At 39.6% G+C, this 21,077-nt stretch overlaps 1 protein-coding gene across 1 annotated transcript in view; it reads left to right on the forward strand.

Moving 5' to 3' along the window:
- Nucleotides 1-19,152, forward strand: part of LOC108439652 (tyrosine-protein kinase ZAP-70) — a 36,112-nt gene extending 16,960 nt beyond the window's left edge. The window contains exons 3-13 of the mRNA XM_017718172.1: nucleotides 2,079-2,239; nucleotides 4,794-4,932; nucleotides 5,730-5,811; nucleotides 10,070-10,092; nucleotides 10,194-10,233; nucleotides 11,724-11,931; nucleotides 13,199-13,405; nucleotides 15,218-15,410; nucleotides 16,509-16,649; nucleotides 17,735-17,847; nucleotides 18,398-19,152. Of these exons, the coding sequence (XP_017573661.1) occupies nucleotides 2,079-2,239; nucleotides 4,794-4,932; nucleotides 5,730-5,811; nucleotides 10,070-10,092; nucleotides 10,194-10,233; nucleotides 11,724-11,931; nucleotides 13,199-13,405; nucleotides 15,218-15,410; nucleotides 16,509-16,649; nucleotides 17,735-17,847; nucleotides 18,398-18,515 (1,425 nt within the window). The 3' untranslated portion in view covers nucleotides 18,516-19,152. The remainder of the gene's footprint in view (nucleotides 1-2,078; nucleotides 2,240-4,793; nucleotides 4,933-5,729; nucleotides 5,812-10,069; nucleotides 10,093-10,193; nucleotides 10,234-11,723; nucleotides 11,932-13,198; nucleotides 13,406-15,217; nucleotides 15,411-16,508; nucleotides 16,650-17,734; nucleotides 17,848-18,397) is intronic.
- The last annotated feature ends 1,925 nt before the right edge of the window (nucleotides 19,153-21,077 follow it).

Consider the following 21,077-nt stretch of genomic DNA (forward strand, 5'->3'; position numbering starts at 1 on the left):
TTGTAAAAAAGTCTGGGTCCATTGAAGTTAATGTAAGATTTTTCCTTTTCCTGTAAAGTTACCATTTTGGAGATACAAGGTTTTGCTCTGACACACACACACACACACACACACACACATCTTCTAAGCCACTTTCCCCTCAGGGTCAAGGGAGGTGCGGGAGCCTATCGCAGCTGTCATCAGGCGGAAGGCAGGATACACCCTGGACAGTATGCCAGTCCATTGCAGGGCATATAACATTATATTTATATATATGGGTAGCACTGTTTCCTCACAGCAAGAAGGGCCTGGGTTCAATTCCCCAGCCAGGCAAGGGAATCATGTGGAGTTTGCACGTTCTCCCCGTGTCTGTGTGGGTTTCCTCCAGGTGCTCTGGTTTCCCCCCACAGTCCAAAGACATGCGTTCAGGTCAATTGGACGTGGTAAATTGCCCCTGGGTGTGAGTGAATGTGTATGTGCCTGTCTGCCCTGCGATGGACTGACAACATGTCCCGGGTGTACCCTGCCTTCCTCCCGATGACAGCAGCCCCCGCGACCGTCAGGGTGAAGCGGCTTAGAAGATGTGTGTGTATGGGTCTGTGTGTGTGTGTGTGTGTGTGTGTGTGCGTGTGTGTGTATTATATTATATATATATTTACATCGATATTTTCTACATCATTTTAAGACGTCAGCCGTCCTTTTAATACTGTGCAGATGAATGTTGAAGCATGTTTTTGCTTTTCTCATGGGAAGCTACCGTTTTAGGGCATGTTTTAGTTCCCAGCAGCTCCACTGGACTCGTGCTAAATGTTGTTTAATATTCATTTGTTTAATGCAAGAATTCCATACATTTATTTTTATATCCACAATTGTCGGATGTTGCAGGAATTCACTAGACATCACAGGTCATCACAGGCCATTAGCTGGGTGCTATATAATGACCCTGTACCCTGACATGCACCAAAACCATCAGAAATTTTAATTACGCTCTGAAATACATTTTAGTACACAACACCCACTACTAGTACAGACAGCTGAAACACTTTTTTATGCGTAGCCTCATCGCTCAGCTCCGGTCCTATGCAAAATGAAAGCCCTTGCTCACTGACACTGCTGCCTTCCACTCCGCGAACCAGCGGGATGAGGATAAATGACCTTGTGTTCTCTAAAGAGTTGGAGTGTAAGAAGCTACATACTGTAGAAAGTGATGCACTGAATCAATGCATTGAATCAAACGTGTGCATCGTCTACACACGAATAAAATACATTTGCTCATCACAGGTTAATCATTCAGTTTACTTTTTGCCAATAACTGTACTGATGCATTTTATTAATGTGGAAATGATGTGTGCATTTAAAAGTACATTCAAAGCGATTAAAAACAAAAAAATGCGCTTTCATAGCTTTGCTCATCCCGCGTGGCAGTGATGAGTGGTTATATTTTAAAGTGCAGTATATTCCACTTTAGTTCTAATGCACCTCTACGCTGCATATCTGTCCAAGTACTTGCACAGCGTTAAGCTTTTCTACGCATGTTGTGCAGGGGGTGCAGATTTGGTTTGACAAGTGGTTCGGGGAAGGGGGGGGTGTCATTAGACTGAAGTTTACACACAGCAATTCTATACTGAAAATTCATGCTTTATGTATTAAAACATTATGTATCAAAACAAAAACTAATAATATCATTAACAAGAATAAAAATATCAAACACATTCAGCACAGAGGCTCAGTTTTGTCGTCTATTGCAGTGACATTTCTTTCATTCCATCATGAGACTAAAAGTCTGCTCTGCATATTGTTCTAAATATTTTTAGAAAAAAAAAACAATAATAATAAATATGATGCTAATTAGGAAGCAATAGGAAGGAATATTAATAACTGTTATGGCACAACTCTACGATCATCGATTCCAGTGCAGGTTAGCGCTTCTTCCTTTTTGTCATTACTGACTATAACTAGTCAAACTATTTTGGGTTTAATGAGTATGAATTAAACAGTAATTGACAACTATAATAATGTATTAATACTAATATCGTAATCTATTAATATTATATCTGGCAGCTCTTTTGCAACTGAGTCTTTGTGTTTGCTGTCCTCAGGGCGAGGCCATGGAGCAGGCCATCATCAGCCAGGCTCCTCAGCTGGAGAAGCTTATAGCCACCACGGCCCATGAGAAGATGCCCTGGTACCACAGCAAAATCCCGCGGCAGGAGGGCGAGAGGCGACTGTACACCGGTTCTCAGCCAGACGGCAAGTTTCTGTAAGACGAGCTTCTTTGTTGATTGTTGATATAGCACGTTTTATTCATGTGCGACTAACTGACGCATTTCATTTTGACTAAATTCCAAACATAATTTTGACATAATTCAGATCCGTCCAGATCTCATAGAGTCAAATCACACGTTTTGTTGATTTTGTTAAAATCCTATACAGAGAACACACTTCTGCACATTTTAATGCACGATTGCTGTTATATTTAACATACTGAGGGGGAAAAACATCAAATTTGACCTGTGCAAAGTTGACACAGTTTGTATTTTTTTCAATATATTGAGCTAAAAATTGTGCACTAAAATTTACAGAAAAAGGCAACATTTAAGTCTTTTCACTGTAGAGGCTTAGCTTATTTTTACAAAATCAACAAAACATGTAATTTGACAATGTCTGTATATTATAAGCCACATGCAGCTCTAAGTAATTGAAGGTAATGACTGTGATATGAAAATTCCTCATGTTAAATGAGGTGCAGTCTTCTGGGCTTCAATTTTCAAGTACGGTACTGTGCGAAAGTCTTAGGCACCCAAGACACTTTCAAAATCTATTTATTTGTGTAGTTTGTGTTTATTTGCTGAGAAAAGTGTTTGAATAAATAAACAAATATTTGAATAAACAACATTTATAGACTATTAATAAATAACGAATATGTATATATACATATCGCTGCTGTCGGAAGAAAACCTCCTATCTCCATTTTTGCTGTTTTTCAAAATTTGGGAAGGTCTGTTGCTCTTTACATTGTGTGCAAATTTCATGAAGAATGGACCAAAAGAAACGGCCCAAAATGACTTGGAAATAATTCTGGTTCCATTGACTTACATTAAAAGTAAAGTAGGTTTTTTCCTTCTCCTGTAAAGTTACGTTTTAGGAGATACGAGGTTTTCTTCCGACAACAGTAAAAAAAAAAAAATAAAAATAAAATATATATATATATATATATATATATAAATAGTGATTTTCTGGATGTGAGTGTATTTGTTTAACCATTTCCAAGCCTCTCCTCGAGGAAGCCCAGTATTATATGTAGTTAAAAAGCATCTCCTGGTTTGACCAATCAGTGCTCAGTAAATTGAGCTCATAATGTAATTGATGATATTAACGAGTCTCTGTGGCGGCTGTGAAGGTGTCCAGGAAAAATATGGACCCAAGAAATTCTTGTTACCTTTTATTGTTTTTCTGTTTATCTGAATTATGAATACGACTTTATTCTAATGTATATTGTGATAAACTCACTGCTGAGGGAAACTGTTTAAAAATTTGCTTAGAAGCCTAAAACCTTCGCACAGTGCTGTATTACAGCGTATAACTTGCTGTAACTTTGCCCCAGCTCACCAAGTTCAAATTATACTTGGCCGCAAAAGTGGTGGGACCAACAAAACCCTTAAATGCCTTGTTATGTCTGTGAAAATCACAGTTTATATTTTCTTTTACTCCGAAATGGAACATCGTGCATTAGAGAAAATGCAAGTGAAGAAAGAGCTGAATCGTATCTGTGCGAGTGCCGAGCAGTAGATGTTGAGATTTGGCAAAAACAGAAACGCACAAGCAAAACAAACAGGCTGGTTTTACCGAAAGCCTCGCAACTCGAAGACCAAGACAGGAAAAGATCATATTGAACACAAAAATGTGCAAATTTGTAGTTTGGCGAAAATTAGCAATATGAATGAAGAAGATCTGCAGTAATTCTACATGAATTTCTATACAATTTCTGTAAGAGCTTTCTAGTAACTTTTGGATAATTCTGTCGTTTCCTGCACAAGTATTACACATTAATATAAGACCGTTCTACAGAAATTTTACATGAGGGCACAATATACAGTGCTGTGCAAAAGTCTTCCATCTGAGACAATATTAAGCTGCTTATGAGGGCGGTAAGTGTTATTTCCTCAAAAACACTTTAGAATAAATATTAGAAATAGATACATGTATAAATATATTCGAAGGTATAAATAAATACATTAGAATAAATACAAAACACAGAAGTAATCCATTGTGATTGTTCTGTGTGTGAATGTGTTAGTTTAACCAGTTTCAGAGCTCTCCTCAAGTTCATCCGCTACCTAGTATAATCAACGGTGACGGAATTCAACAAATCTCTGTGATGTCTTGAGAGCAGCGAGACAGCCAGAGCCAAACCTGTAATCTTCTAACCTACACATTCATAATTGTACTGAAAACAACAAATGAAGGGACAACAAATACTTCACTGTATCTATGCACAGTTCTGTAGATTATTATAAGCATTACAAAGCGCTACAGGGAAATCATAGGCCTCTAATTGTCCTGCTCTAGATGTTTTGGTCTAGACACAGATCCTAAATAAAAAGGAAAATAAGAATGCTCACAAAACAGATGCTCCATCCATTCTGACGGCTGTCTTTCACAGAGAGAGCGTCGCACTGTGATCGACTGAGTGATGTTTTTCTAGAACATGCTCTGCTGTGCTATTTATAGAGGGGTTTTTATAGATATTCTTTGAAAGCCAAGCTTTTTAAAAGCGGTAATAAAGTTTGAACAGGATGTTTTCCTCTCCGCAGGGTGAGAGAACGAGATGAATCGGGCACCTTCGCTCTCTCGGTGATGTATGGAAAAACGGTGTACCACTACCAGATCCTGCACGATAAGTCGGGGAAATACTCCATGCCAGAAGGAACCAAATTTGACACAGTGTGGCAGGTAAGCGCTCAACTAAAGCAATGCTGAGTAAATCACCGGGGTTTTACTGGCCATTGCTTTCTCAATTACAGTTCATTTACAGACACGACGACAATCTCAATCACGATTAGAGTCTCAGTGCATCATGAAATCTCCACACAGATTGATTCGATTGGATTTTTTGGGAGTGATTCCCAATTAGTTATACCACCGTTCAGTTTCCATTCATTACTTGCCATTTATTTTATTTTAAGATGAATAATAACTCGTTGTGAATAAAATGCTAATTTACCTTCTGTTAGCTTCTGTGGCTCCTCTGATGACTTCTGCCTATTCATTTTATGAGGACTTCATTCTCAGTGCTGTACAGCTTTCTCAGTCATTTTAGAACCTGCTACGGCTTCATTAATCATTCTGGACACATCTAAAATTTTTAAAAACAAATTTCACAATAAAAAGTGTTCCTGCACAGAACCTTTTTCGGACCGTGTATATTCATTTTGGACAAAAATGACTGCATGTTTAAATAAATATTATTCTAATTGATAATTATAATATAATTATTCATTTATTATAACGTTCTAAAACACCTTCACATGCATTTCATTCAGCACCAAAGTGGCCGACCGATTGATTTGGATGAAGTAAAATCTGAATTCTAACTGGTTTTAGGACCAAATGTCTGTATATTGGAAACAGGCACTGTGCAGTTGCACTTTAATATGAGGATTAAGTAAAACTGCATTTCTATATTAGGTGTGATTAGAAAAGTATCAGCTTATATGAGTCTCTTGACTGTTGTCCTGTTTCTCTTGCAGTTGGTTGAGTATTTGAAGATGAAGCCAGATGGCCTTGTCACGTTACTGCGAGAGCCCTGCATAAACCAGAACAACTCAAACCGTATGAACTCACCCCTCAAACACATCTATAACACCACTCATATAATATAATATACCTAGGAATTGCATGCATGCTCTTACTGTCCTCTTCATTAGGACCCCCCCCCTTTGTATGTCCAAACACCTACCTTTTAATTCCACTTTACTGGCCACTGTATTAGAAATACCTACCTTATACTTCCACTTTACTGGTCACTTAATTAGAAATACCTACCTTATACTTCCACTTTACTGGCCACTTTATTAGAAATACCTACTGTGCGCTTCCACTAACTGGCCACTTTATTGGAAACACCTACTTTGTGCTTCCACTAACTGGCCACTTTATTGGAAACACCTACTTTGTGCTTCCACTAACTGGCCACTTTATTGGAAACACCTACTTTGTGCTTCCACTAACTGGCCACTTTATTGGAAACACCTACTTTGCGCTTCCACTAACTGGCCACTTTATTGGAAACACCTACTTTGCGCTTCCATTAACTGGCCACTTTATTGGAAACACCTACTTTGCGCTTCCACTAACTGGCCACTTTATTGGAAACACCTACTTTGTGCTTCCACTAACTGGCCACTTTATTGGAAACACCTACTTTGTGCTTCCACTAACTGGCCACTTTATTGGAAACACCTACTTTGTGCTTCCACTAACTGGCCACTTTATTGGAAACACCTACTTTGTGCTTCCACTAACTGGCCACTTTATTGGAAACACCTACTTTGTGCTTCCACTAACTGGTCACTTTATTGGAAACACCTACTTTGTGCTTCCACTAACTGGCCACTTTATTGGAAACACCTACTTTGTGCTTCCACTAACTGGCCACTTTATTGGAAACACCTACTTTGTGCTTCCACTAACTGGCTTCTTTATTGCAAACACCTACTTTGTGCTTCCACTAACTGGTCACTTTATTGGAAACACCTACTTTGTGCTTCCACTAACTGGCCACTTTATTGGAAACACCTACTTTGTGCTTCCACTAACTGGTCACTTTATTGGAAACACCTACTTTGTGCTTCCACTAACTGGCCACTTTATTGGAAACACCTACTTTGCGCTTCCACTAACTGGCCACTTTATTGGAAACACCTACTTTGCGCTTCCACTAACTGGCCACTTTATTGGAAACACCTACTTTGCGCTTCCACTAACTGGCCACTTTATTGGAAGCACCTACTTTTTACTTCTACTCATTGGCCACTTTATAGCTCCCAGCTAAACACCTTATAGCTCCTCTAAATAGGTATAAAGTTATGGACTGTATTTGTCTGTTGCTGCACAGTTTATCAGCGCCCCTTACTCCATTTTCATTGGTCGGTTTTTTACCTCAGTCTCTGCTGTTGTTATTGTCCAAATATAAGTTGGGTGGTGGTCCATTCTCAGCGCATTCCCAACTGACATAGTAGTGTGTGTATCAGATACAGCGCTGTTGCTGGAGTTTCTACATGTCAGTGTCACTGTATGTCACCTATAGCAGTGCAGTGCTCATGAACCTAGCATGCATGAGCTGCAGCAGTGAGCTTATGCTTTCATAACATTCATAACATCATGCATGTACGGCACCAGTGCACTGTGGTTGAAGCCACCCTTGAAAAGTACGTGAGCTTTGTCACAGACTTTTTTCATTTCACGAAATAACACTCCTGCAGAAGCTGCACACAAAGAATGTGGTTTCTCGTAGGATTTATGTAATAGGCCGGTCATATTTTTGGCCATGTTTCCAGTGAGAAGTGAATTTTGTTTTTACAGTAAAAAAAACAGCAATGCATTGAATTTACTTCATTCAAACACATCAAGTCTGTCTGGCCTTTGACTTTTTGCATGAAATGTGTTGTGGCATGTGTTCAACCCATCATTGTATTAATTAGTGTATGAATTTGAAAGTGGTGATTTGACTGCATTGATTTTGGAACGCTACCATTAATTACAATCATAATAATATTATTCAATATATCGCTGTTGTCAGAAAAAAACAAAGCGTTTTTCAGGTTTTCACATGACTTGAAAGTACCTGTGGTCCTATATATTGTGTGTAAATTTCATGATGAATGGACCAACAGAAATGATCTAAAATTACTTGGAAAAACGTCTGGTTCCATTGACTTACATTAACAGTAGAGCAAGTGTTTACCTTCTCCTGTAAAGTTACCATTTTGGAGATACGAGGTTTTCATCCATCAACAGCGACATGCTAATTTCTTTGGCCAAACTGTAATTCTCAAGCTATTTGTGTTGTTTACATTGTCTATTAAAAACTGTATGCTCAAAGGTATGTGGACACTTCACCATCACACCTATATGAGAATGCTGGACATCCCATTTAAAAACCATAGGCATTTATATTGAGCTGCCCCCCTTTATGGCTACCACAGCTTCCACTCTTCTGGGAACTGGCTTTTCCTTTTTGGAGTGTGTCTATGGGAGTTTGTGTCTGTTTAGTCAAAAGAGCATTTGTGAGGTCAGACAATGATGTTAGCCCAAATGTGTTTAGCGGGGTTGAGGTCAGGTCTCTGTGCAGGCCACTGGAGTTTCAAACTTGTCAAACCATGTCTTTTTGGAGCTCACTTTGTGCACAAGATCTCAGTCATGCTGGAACAATAACAGGTCTTTCCCAAATTTCTGCCAAGTTGGAAGCATGTAATTGTGTAAAATGCTTTTGTATCCTGTCCCATTAACATCACCCTTCACTCAAACTAAGGAGCCCAAACACTGAAAAACACCCCCAGCCCATTATTCCCCCTCCACCAAACTTTAGTGTAAGCACTATGTAGTTTCTAATAGGTAGTGTTTTCCTGACTTGTGGGAAAGGAGGCATCCTGTGACAGTGCAACGTTTAAAGTCACTGAACTCTTCAGTACGACCCATTCAGCTGCCAGGGTTTGCCTACAGAGACTGCATGACAACGTGCTTAGTTTTATACACCTGTGAGCAACGGGTGTTGCTGAACTGAATAATTAAGATGTATGTCCACATACTTTTGGCCATATATTATATATATTCAACGACTACGTGAATAGTTAATCAAATCACATTTACGTGCTTTTGTTTGATTAATATACACAATATATTCCTAATTACAATTAGAATTATATTTTGGAATACATTGCCCTATTAACCAAACATATTTTAAAATGCATTTGTTTTAAAATGTATGGTTAAATATTAAACATAGAAACATGTAAAAATAGATATAAGTAAATGTATTTATCAAATACTTTTGGAAAATTATGACAATACCTAAAACACTATGTAATGCACTTCACAGTTTGGATACCTATATAAATTTCTATTCTAGTATCTTAATTTCTATTCTAGTATCTTTCTTCTAGCATCTTAATTTGAAATATTAATACATGAACCTTTGACATGACACAAGCGTTACAGGTATTGCTACTCAAATGCAGTTATGATTTGATATCCTGTTTATTTGAAATACACAGATCTATATCTGTAACCTTTATTACAACTACGTACAACTGAAAATATATAATAACAAACACTTTTCAACGCATTTAAATATATATTTCACAAACACATTTTTAGGCCATTCTCATACATCGCACAAAAATATATTAAATAAATTTGGAATATGTTTTTTTCCATATGTGGCTGCTCTATTAGATGTTTTATTAGTGATCTGTGTAGAACTGAGCTCATCTCTCTCTCTCTCTCTCTCTCTCTCTCTCTCTCTCTCTCTCTCTCTCTCTCTCTCTGTCTCCGCCACCCACTCTGTCTCTCCCTCTTTCTCTCTCTCTCTCATTCTCTCTCTCTCTCCTTCTCTCTCTCTTTCTCTGTCTCTCTCTCATTCCGTCTCTCTCTCTTTCTTTCTCTCTGTCTCTCTCTCTTGCTTTCTCTCTCTCTCTCTCCCCCACCCACTCTTTCTCTCCCTCTCTTTCTCTGTCTCTCTCTCATTCCGTCTCTCTCTTTCTGTCTCTCTCTCCTTCTCTCTCTCTCATTCTGTCTCTCTGTCTCTCGCTGTCTCTCTCTCTCTGTCTCTCTCCTTCTCTCTCTTTCTGTCTCTATCTCTCTCTCTCCCACCCACTCTTTCTCTGTCTATCTCTTTCTCTATCTCTCTATCTGTCTCTCTCTTTCTCTGTCTATCTCTCTTTCTGTCTCTCTCTCTCTCTGTGTCTCTCTCTCTCTCTCTCCCACCCACTCTTTCTGTCTATCTCTCTTTCTGTCTCTCTCTCTCTCTTTCTGTCTCTCTCTCTCTGTCTCTCTCTCTCTGTCTCTCTCTCTCTCTCTCTCCCTCCAGTGACTCCAGCAGTGCCGGCAGGAGTGAGTATCAGAATCATTCACCTACTGCTGCTGTGATCTCATCATAAATAAGACACCCAGACCGAGCTGACTCTTGTTTTTCTCTCTGTCTTTCGTTGCAGAGGAGGGCGAGAGGAAACGGCTACACACCGCCCCCTGAAGGTGAGTTCATGTCAGCGCAGTGCTCATTGAACAATGTGGCAATGCTGGAAAATACTGCAGACATGAACACTGAGACAAAAGTTCTGCGCTTCTGTATTAGTTGACATGTAATGAAGTCATTCAGGGTGATTTGATGTGACACTCGCTGTGCAGAAACTTGTAGACCCTACAGTGGTGGTGACGGGAACCAGGGGCTGTGATGCACAAAACACAAATCACGCCATTTTATTTACTATCCAAAATGACATGTAAGCTTTCTTAAATGTTTTATGCAAAGTTGATGATGCAAAATAGTGGTAAACCTGGTTTTCTGCAGGGACTATGTTACCGTATGCATGTACCTCTGCATCTCCAAAAAATACATTTTAGGCCACGTGTCATAAAACAGTCTCTCCAGCATCAGGAAACTTATTTCGAACTATTTCAGGCGATAACTTTCTGTGTGTTAACTTTTAGGGGCATTAAACTCTCAGAGTTTGGCTCCTATCACCACCAAAGTTGCTCTAGAATGGAGCAATTCACACCAAACCACTCTGAATGACTTTATTTACATTTTAGTGACTGAATTATGCATGAAGTTTGAAAAATTGGAAAGCTGCTGGCAGTTTCAGTTTGCAGTGATATGAATTTGGTTGATAAAAAAAACAAAAAAAAGAAATAATCAAATCATAAACAAAATCATTTCAGCACATAGTGAAACAAAACAACGTTACTCCAAGAACAAGGCAGGAACACAAGAGCGAGACAATGCAATATACGCAGTGCAGACAGTACAGTACAATAAATATGAAAGACTAAATACAGCACAGTACTGAGAATATGTGGAGCTGTGCAAAGGAGGGTGTAACATACTATGACATACTAGAAGCTTAGCGGAGAGCCAAGCATACATGAATCACTGAGGTAGCAACACAGAACAGCAATGGAATACAGTATTTGGTTGATACATGTAATTTGGCCACAACTGACCACCTGATTTTTTTATTGCCATGGGTGAAAATATCACCCATAAAGCACCAATCACGCCATCACCTGGATTGCAATCTCCCGTTGATAGAGCAACCCCCCTTAGATAGTTGTGCCCCTGAGTCACCCCCTGTTTATAATTTATTTATATTATAATTTATTTTATTACACGCTTCTATAACATACGAATAGTTCAACCAGTTTGCACTGAAGTCCCTGTAGTTTCTGAATAATAAGCCTTAAAATGTAATTAATATGAGATATTAAGGGGTTAAAGTAAGTTTAATATATGTTGTAAAATTGATGTAATACTATTATCTGTTATCAAAATGTTTAGCCCCTTAAAATTGGTATCGGTTGCAAAGGTTTTATATCAGTCCAGCCTTAATGCTCCAGAAAATGATTCCAAAGTGAGGCAAAGTACTTCTCTCGTTACGTGATGCAAGCAAGGGCATGAGAAATTCATCACCATCTTCTTCTTATCTAAACACTATTTTCTTGTTATTATCTGTTATTGTCTCCAGTTCCTGGAGCATGTATAACCTTGTCCAACCTCCCTCCCGGGAGGAATCTGCCGATGGACAGTGATGAGTTTGTCAGCCCGTACGCTGACCCGAAAGAGCTCCAAGAGAAGACGCTCTTCATCAAGCGCGAGAAGCTGATGGTGGACGAAGTGGAGCTTGGGTCAGGCAACTTCGGCTGTGTGAAGAAAGGAGTGTATAAGATGAAGAGGTGAGTGTGGTTACTGAGGATGGAAACATGTGAAAGAGCTTCCTAGAGATATCAGCAAATGTTCCTGAGGAGAAAAGAAGATATTGTTCATGATGTTTTTGGATGAAACTGTGGTGAGCTTATCACTGTTTTCGGGAACGAAACCGTGTATCTCCAAAATGGTAACTTTACAAGAGAAAGACAAAACCTGCTTTACCTTTAAGGTGAAACAATGGAATTTTTTCCAAGTATTTCTGAGCTGTTTCTTTTGGTTGATTCATCATGAAATTAACACACAATGTAAAGGACCATAGGTGCTTTCACATTAGGTCAAAAACTGAAAACTGACAAAAATGGAGATACAAAGGTTTGGTCCATGTTGGAACAGGAGGGGGCCGTCCTCAAACTGTTCCCACAAAGTTGGGAGCATGAAATTGTCCAAAATCTCTTGGTCTGCTGAAGCATTAAGAGTTCCCTTAACTGGAACTAAGGGGCCGAGCCCACCTGCTGAAAAACAACCGCCAAACCCAGACTCATCCATCGGATTGCCAGATGGAGAAGCGTGATTCCTCACTCCAGAGAACTCGTCTCCACTGCTCTAGAGTCCAGTGGCGGCGCTTTACACCACTGCATTCCACGCTTTGCATCGCGCTTGGTGATGTAAGGCTTGGATGCAGCTGCTCGGCCATGGAAACTCATTCCATGAAGCTCTCTACGCTGTTCTTGAGCTGATCTGAAGGCCACATGAAGTTTGGAGGTCTGTAGTGATTGACTCTGCAGAAAGTTGTCGACCTCTGCACACTATGCCCCTCAGCATCCGCTGACCCCGCTCTGTCATTTTACGTGGCCGACCACTTTGTGGCTGAGCTGCTGTCGTTCCCAATCACTTCCACTTTGTTATAATCCCACTGACAGTTGACTGTAGAATATTTAGTAGTGAGGAAATTTCACGACTGGACTTGTTGCACAGGTGGCGTCCGATCACGGCACCACGCTGGAATTCACTGAGCTCCTGAGAGCGACCCATTCTTTCACTAATGTCTGTAGAAGCAGTCTGCAGGCCTAGGGGCTTGGCTTTATACACCTGTGGCCATGGAAGTGATTGGAACACCTGAATTCAATGATCTGGATGGATGATGGAATCCTTCTGGAAATATAGTGTAGGTTCTTACAAAACAAGCGATGCCTTTGACTCAGAAGCTTGTGAGGTCAGTCTCTGTTGATACTGCTCTGTACTGCAAGTACACTGTAAATATATGACTTATGATTTTCTCTCTCTCTCTCTCAGTAAGCACATAGATGTGGCCATTAAGGTTCTGAAGAGTGAGAATGAGAAGTCGGTCAAGGATGAGATGATGCGCGAGGCTGAGATCATGCACCAGCTGGATAATCCCTACATTGTGCGCATGATTGGACTGTGCCAGGCTGAGGCGCTGATGCTGGTCATGGAAATGGCCTCTGCTGGACCACTCAACAAGTTCCTCTCCTCCAAGAAGTAAGACAAACTATAATAACAGCTTGAACATAGACACTTCAAATTATACAATAACATCAATGAATCATTCCAAGATTAGAAATGAGCAAATCAGAGGGACAGTGAAGGTGGAGCAGTTTGGAGATAAAGCCAGAGAGGCCAGGTTGAGATGGTTTGGACATGTGTTGAGGAGGAATAGTGGATATATTGGTCAAAGAATGTTGGAGATGGAGCTGCCGGGTAGAAGGAGAAGAGGTAGACCTCAGAGAAGGTTTATGGATGTAGTGAAGGTGGACATGGAGATGGTTGGTGTGAAAGTAGAGGAGGCAGTGGATAGGGCAAGATGGAGGCAGATGATCCGCTGTGGCGACCCCTAAAGGGAGCAGCCGAAAGAAGATCAATGAATCATTCAGCCACTACTATGGAACTAATTTGAGAGTGAGGAAGTGTGCAGAGTGTTCCTGCAAAGCACACTACAAACAGTGGAAGTTAAACTTGGTATGTAAGACTTTTTCTGCATGTTTATTAGTGTTGTTTAACATAATGCTTGTAGACAAATAAGCGTTTTTGCCGGTACACAAAGGTAACATGTTACTTTATGCATTACTACATTATCAAATGAATACTTTTGTTTTATTTCTGGTTAAATTAATGCTTGTGAAATGGTTCATTGTAGAGAGACTTCAGATTTTCTTTCAAGTGGTGGTTATCCTCCAAGACCTTTGAACCTACGTGCATCTTCTTAGTTTTATAAGTAATGTTTATAATAGTAAAACAGTGGTATATCTGGGGGAAAAAAAGTTTCTTTGGGCTCAATTTTGCCTCAAGACACTCTGCCTGTACCCGTCCACCATAAATAGCTTTTTAAAAATGAGTTTTAGGTCAAAACCTTTTCAAAGCTATTATATTGTAAAACAATGTCTCAGACAGCAAGCAGTGTGTTTGCCACCATTTCATGTAGTAACTTTCTGTGAGGGAGCTTTTAGGGGTGGACATCTGGTTCCTATTGTGACCCGTTAACAGAATTCAGACGTGTGCAGATTAAGAGAATAAGACGAGTTTTATTCTCTCCAGATGAAAGCGTAGTCAGAGTACTAGCTTGGGTCAAAGGCAGAAGGTGCAGCAGGATCACAAAGGTGATGATAACTTCAAACAAACAAAACCAAGGAGGCAGGCAAGAGACGTAGACGCAGGGCAGGCAAAAAGTTGTCAAAAGCACACAGCAAGAGTCCAAGGCAGAGGTCCAGAAAGGGGCAAGCAAAACCAGAAAAACGGGACGCCAAGCAAAGGTCAAAAAACAAGCAAACACAATCAAAGAAGCAAACAATACTTCACACTGACTAGTTCTAAAGCCCAGGCTTATAATCTGCTTTGACCATGTGACAAATATACACAGGTGAATCAAGTCAGTAATCAGGTGACTGAGAACACTGATAGGTTGGTCTAACAGAGTCACGTGATCCCCGTTGGGATTGTGGGTGGTGTAGTTCGACTTGGGCGCCGCATCAAGAGGAAGTTGCGCTGTCGCATGCTCCCGTGAAGGAGTCTGGGAAATGCAGTCCGTTTCGAACTGCGAGTTGTTCCGAGGCGTGACACCTATCACCACCACTGTGAACAGTTCTGATTTGCGAAGTGTCTCTAGAACAGAGCATTTCACACCAAACCGCTCTGAATAACCGTGTTTCCATTTCTTCTGAGTTGGAAAATCAGTAGAATTCCCTGGCAAATACCTGCCACAAGCATTAATGAATTTCTTCCAACCAAAGGATAACTGTGTGTGTGTGTGTGTGTGTGTGTGTGTGTGTGTGTGTGTGTGTGTGTGTGTGTGTTCAGAGATCAGGTGCCAGTGGATAACGTGGTGGAGCTGATGCACCAGGTGTCGCTGGGGATGAAGTATTTGGAGGAGAAGAATTTTGTGCATAGAGACTTAGCGGCTCGTAATGTGCTGCTGGTGAACCAACATTATGCCAAGATCAGCGACTTCGGCCTGTCTAAGGCTCTGGGAGCAGATGACAACTATTACAAGGCAAGACTTCACTTATGACATTTGTGTGGGTTTATGTACCAAAATAATAATTCATATTTGCACGGTCATTTCCCAACCGCTCTTTAAACAGAGTTTTGGTTGCTGTGCCTTTAAGACTGATATGTATATGACCTCTGCTCTGATTGGCTGCTTTGTATTGTGCATCATTAAAAAGCAATCCAGGTTGAAACACTCATAACTTCAACATGATTGGGCATGGGCTAAACAGCCGCTGGCTGAATGGGTTATGTGTAAATATTCAAGACGTAATTCAAGACGTGCTATTTTTGCAGTTTAGCTTGGAGTCAAGAGGCTTTTATTGTCATTCCATCTTTGTACAAGTACACAGTGGAGTGAAATTACGAGGTGCAACATGGAAACAAATGCAAGCGTGCAAAGAAATGTGACTAGAAGCAACACAATAAATACCATAAATAAAACAGACATTAGACATAGTGAACGGACAGGACAGTGCAGTGCTGACACAGCCCTCATTTCTGAGCATGAGGCAAGGGTGTGGAATAAGATGCCAAGATTATTTAACATGCTGTGATCTGTGAGTAGACGCAGTCAGATAACATAGGTGAGCACAGCAGTTACTGAGGTAGGATACACACAGTACTCGAGTAAACACTGTATCCTGTGGATCCTGTGCACTTGGCGGTGAACAGCACCTTTTAACTTACCTTGTTTACATACTACACCATGTGCTACACCAAACCCTCATATCAAAAAGGAACATTTCCATGATTTGGGCCCTTAAAATATGTTAAAAATGTTTCTAAAGCACTAAAACACAATAAAAGCACTTCACCACTGTTATTCTGCTAACTTCTGTTGAACTGAAGCTCTCTGTAGTGCCAAAAACATCAGATTGTGGCCAGATAACTGTGTGAACGTGTTGGCCTGGCATGTGTTTTGCAGGGAGACTTGAGCAGTAGAGCTGTTTACTTCCATCTCTTTTTATGCAGTTGACTTTATTAAAGAGGTCAAACTCACAGTCCACAGAGGATCACAGGGAAGCCTAATTGATAGAGCTTGTGGGTTTGTTTTTGTGTGTGAAACATTAAAGATCATTATGTATTTGTATGTGTTTAGGCTCGTACATTAGGAAAATGGCCTCTGAAGTGGTACGCTCCAGAGTGCATCAACTTCCACAAGTTCTCCAGTAAAGGCGATGTTTGGAGTTTCGGGGTCACCATGTGGGAAGCCTTCTCTTATGGAGGAAAGCCTTACAAGGTATACATACAGACTGATATTAAATTGTAAACTGAGACCATATCTCAATTTCTAAGATTAAGAGACCCTTATTAGTCCCAACGGGGAAACTTCACCTCCGCATTTAACTCATCCGTGCAGTGAAACACCACATACACACTAGTGAGGACACACACACACTAGGGGGCAGTGAGCACACTTGTCCAGAGCGGTGGGCAGCCCTATCCAAAGCACCCAAGGAGCAGTTGAGGGTTATGTTCAAGGACACCTCAGTCACATGCTGTCGGCTCTGGGGATCGAACCAGCAAACTTCCAGTTACAGGGCCGATTCCATAAACTCCAGCCCACGACTGCCCCCTTCACAACAACCTCTGTGACACTGATGCCTCTGGAAAAGCTAAGAAGCCCAAAGTTTTTAACCCACCTTGTCCCTGACTAAAGGTACTGAGATGTACCCTTAAGGGGAGCTACCCCAGTGACAAGAGGGCTACTGCCCCAGTGACTGTTTCATAGCCTTTACATGCATTTGTGAGATCCTGCTGGTGTGGGTTTCTTCTCTTTCAGTGAAGCACAGAAAACTGGTTTGAGTGCTAACAGCTCCCCCTTGTGGGGAATATGAATTATTATGGAGAAAATGAATTGTCTGTACATGTCACAAAATGAACAATATAACTCCAGCTATTTACATTATTCCTAGTTTTTCCACAGTCAAAATAACAAAATTTAGCTGTTGCAAGTCATTTTGGAACATACCTATTTCTCGTTCACAGTGAGTAACTTTGCTAAACAGCAGTATGTTTTGATTACGGTGACTGACTTTATGAAAATATGCATGCTCCATACTTTGAAAGGACGTATGTTAAAAGTCTTTATGTTATGTTAAAAGTCATTAAGGGCCCTTAGCAATTGTTACACATGCGGCATGAAGCAGGTTTGTACTGTTCGTGGAGAGAACAGAGATGCTCCAACTTTATAAAAAAAAATCTGTGAATTTAATTCATTAAAAATAACAATTTTTATTGATAATTTTGTCCCAATATATACACATATATATACTTTTAAGCAAGTTGCTCTTTATTGACAAAGCATGTTTTTGTCCACTGTAGAAAATGAAAGGCCCAGAGGTGATCAGCTTCATTCAGAATGGCAGCCGCATGGACAGTCCACCTGGCTGCCCGGAGCCCATGTATGAGCTGATGAAAGACTGCTGGACATACAAGTACGTGACTGTATACATACATACATACATATATATATATATATATGTGTGTGTGTATAAATGACTTCACAGCAGAAACCCCTCTGAAAAGAAGCCAATGAAAAAGGCGACTCAAGGGCAGCTTTGCTTTACATATCAAAGAGTGATATAATAAAAGCACTGCATGCTTCTGGGAGATGTAGTCTTCATTAACATAGATTAATGATCATTTTACTAGACATGTGGTTTGCACTCTTTGGCCACTTTGTTAGAGACACCTACACTTTACTAGCCCCCTCTACCCCTTTTGTCACTGGTCAGTGGATTGCTGTTGACCAGATATGGATGGTGGACAATTCTCATCACATGTAAGTGTCATTGCTAAGGTGATAGGGGTCCACTATCTAACTGACCATTGATGAAGGGCCAGCACACACTGTACATCAACAAATGCGCTACAGTTTCTACCTGTGGAGCTACAAAAGAAGACTTTCTAATAAACTGGCCTCTGAGTGCATCTGAGAATAATCATGACCACATAAAACTAATGCTGCATTATGTTTGTCTCCAGGTATGAAGAGAGGCCAGGCTTTGCGAAGGTGGAGGAGAAAATGAGGACCTACTATTACTCCATTTCTAAGAAGGCTGCCACTGAGGCAAATGGAGAAACCGTGAAAGCTGATGATTAGCACATCTCAGGGCCCTCAGTGCCAGCCCTGACTGCACCGTTCAGTGCTTTTCATGCTCATGAAGGAATTTATAACAGCCCGTGTGGAGCTTATGTATATTAGAAAAGGGACGTGCAGTGCAGGAATGGGATTGGGATCCATTGCCTTAGACTGTGGCCTCCCGCAGGACCTGCTGTGCTGAAATATTCCAAGCAAAAGCTGATGACTTTTGTTTTTAGAAAAATAAGGGCTATTTCTGTCACATCCTGTTTGACATAGTGATGCAAGTTAAGCAGTCTTTGTTTTCCTTTTTGAGAATGAACGCCTAGCGCTTGCTTTTACGTGTCATTGCCACTTCATGTTTTCCAAAAGTATTCAAACGATGATGGCAGACAGTCTGAGCTAAACATCAGAGAGGAAATTCTGAATGTTACTTTTGTACTGCTGATTGGCAGCCAAGAAAAAAACGCCCTCTCGATTCACTCCAAGAAATTAATCTGGTTGAAGAATGAGGTCATATTTTAAAAAACTCATCAATGTTTTCACATTCAGAGTTCTCTCTGAATACACTCTATAATTTAATGCTTCGGAGTGGATTCATGTCGTACTTTTTGTTGGATGTTCTCATGTTTACGTGTAATAAACCATGCAAAAACAATCCAAAGAGAATGAATGAAGTTATTTAATGTACAAGCAGGTCACGATACCCAGACTACATTGGGAAAGAATGGTTTATGGCTCAAATGCATCGGCCATTTGCATGTGAATAAAATGTTACTGTAACACTGTTGTTTACATCCTTCGGTGAGAATCACACTGACATATTTCATTCATGTGCAACTGACTGACACGTTTGTGTAAATTCAGACCACTGAGTCAAATAAAGGCGATATTAAGTCAAATAAAGGCAGACTTAATATCCACTGCCTTCATTTGAGTCAAATGGATATTAAGTCAAATGAAGGCAGTGGATATTAAGTCAAATGAAGGCAGGGGATTTTAAGTCAAATGAAGCCAGTGGATATTGAGTCAAATGAAGGCAGTGGATATTAAGTCAAATGAAGGCAGGGGATATTAAGTCAAATGAAGCCAGTGGATATTGAGTCAAATGAAGGCAGTGGATATTAAGTCAAATGAAGCCAGTGGATATTAAGTCAAATGAAGGCAGTGGATATTAAGTCAAATGAAGGCAGTGGATATTAAGTCAAATGAAGCCAGTGACAAGAATTAGGATGATTTCACTCGCCAAGACATAATTTTTTGCAATTTTTTATAAGTGTTACTAATTTAAAAATGTGTATCATCCAGGAAGCACCATACCTAGGAAAGCCTTTTTCCAGCACTGGAAAAAAAATGTAGAGCCATTTAGTAAGTCATAATAATAAGAACATTTCCCATAATTATTTCTTGTTAGTATCTCATAATTATGACTTAGTGTTTCATAGTTTCTTCTTAGTATCTCATAATTATGACTTAGTGTCTCATAGTTTTTTCTTAGTATCTCGTAATTATGATTTAGTGTTTCAGATTTTCTTCTTAGTATCTCATAATTATGACTTTGCATCTCATGATTATGATTTACTATCTCATAGTTTCTTCTTAGTATCTCATAATTATGACTTAGCAGCTCACGATTATGATTTACTATCTCATAGTTTCTTCTTAGTATCTCATAATTATGACTTAGCAGCTCACGATTATGATTTACTATCTCGTAGTTTCTTCATTTACTATCTCATAGTTTATTCTTAGTATCTCATAATTATGACTGCATCTCATAGCTTGGACTTACTTTCACCTCATTATGACTTAGCATCTCATAATTATTACTTACCGTCTTATAATTTCGTCTTCGTATCTTGTAATTATGATTCAGTATCTCATAATTATGATTTACTATCTCATAATTGTTTTAGTATCTCGTAATTATGACTTTGCATCTCATAGTTATGACTTACTTTCTCATCATTATGATTTAGCATCTCAGAATTACGATTTAGTGTCTTATCATTTCTTCTTCGTATCTCGCAAATATGACATAGCATCTCATAATTATGATTTAGTATCTCATAATTATGACTTAGCGTCTTATAATTATGACTTCACATCTCAATGACTACTTAGTGTCTTCTAATTGCTTCTTAGAATCTCATAATAATGAGATTTGATAATGATGACTTAATAGCTCATAATAACAAATGTCATAATTAAGATTTACTTTCCCATAATTAGGACTCCGCATCTTCTAATTATGACTTTCTTATAATTATGACTTCACCTCTTAAAATTGTGACTTACTTCCTCATCTTTATGGCTTAGCATCTCATAATTATGACTTAGGACCTTAAAGTTGCGACCTAATTAAGGTTTACATTTTCATTATTATGGCTTAACACCTCATAATTATGACTTGGTAATTCGTTACTATGACTCACTGCCTTATAATTACGACATGTGGTCTTTTAATTGTGACATATGTCATTATGACTTATCTTCTCATAATTATGAGCTAGAATCTCATAACGAAGAGAACATGTTCTCATTATTATAACAACTACTATTGTTATTATTAATAAGAATTAT

Source organism: Pygocentrus nattereri, chromosome 28 (assembly GCF_015220715.1).
Source record: "Pygocentrus nattereri isolate fPygNat1 chromosome 28, fPygNat1.pri, whole genome shotgun sequence".
Classification (NCBI taxonomy): domain Eukaryota; kingdom Metazoa; phylum Chordata; class Actinopteri; order Characiformes; family Serrasalmidae; genus Pygocentrus; species Pygocentrus nattereri.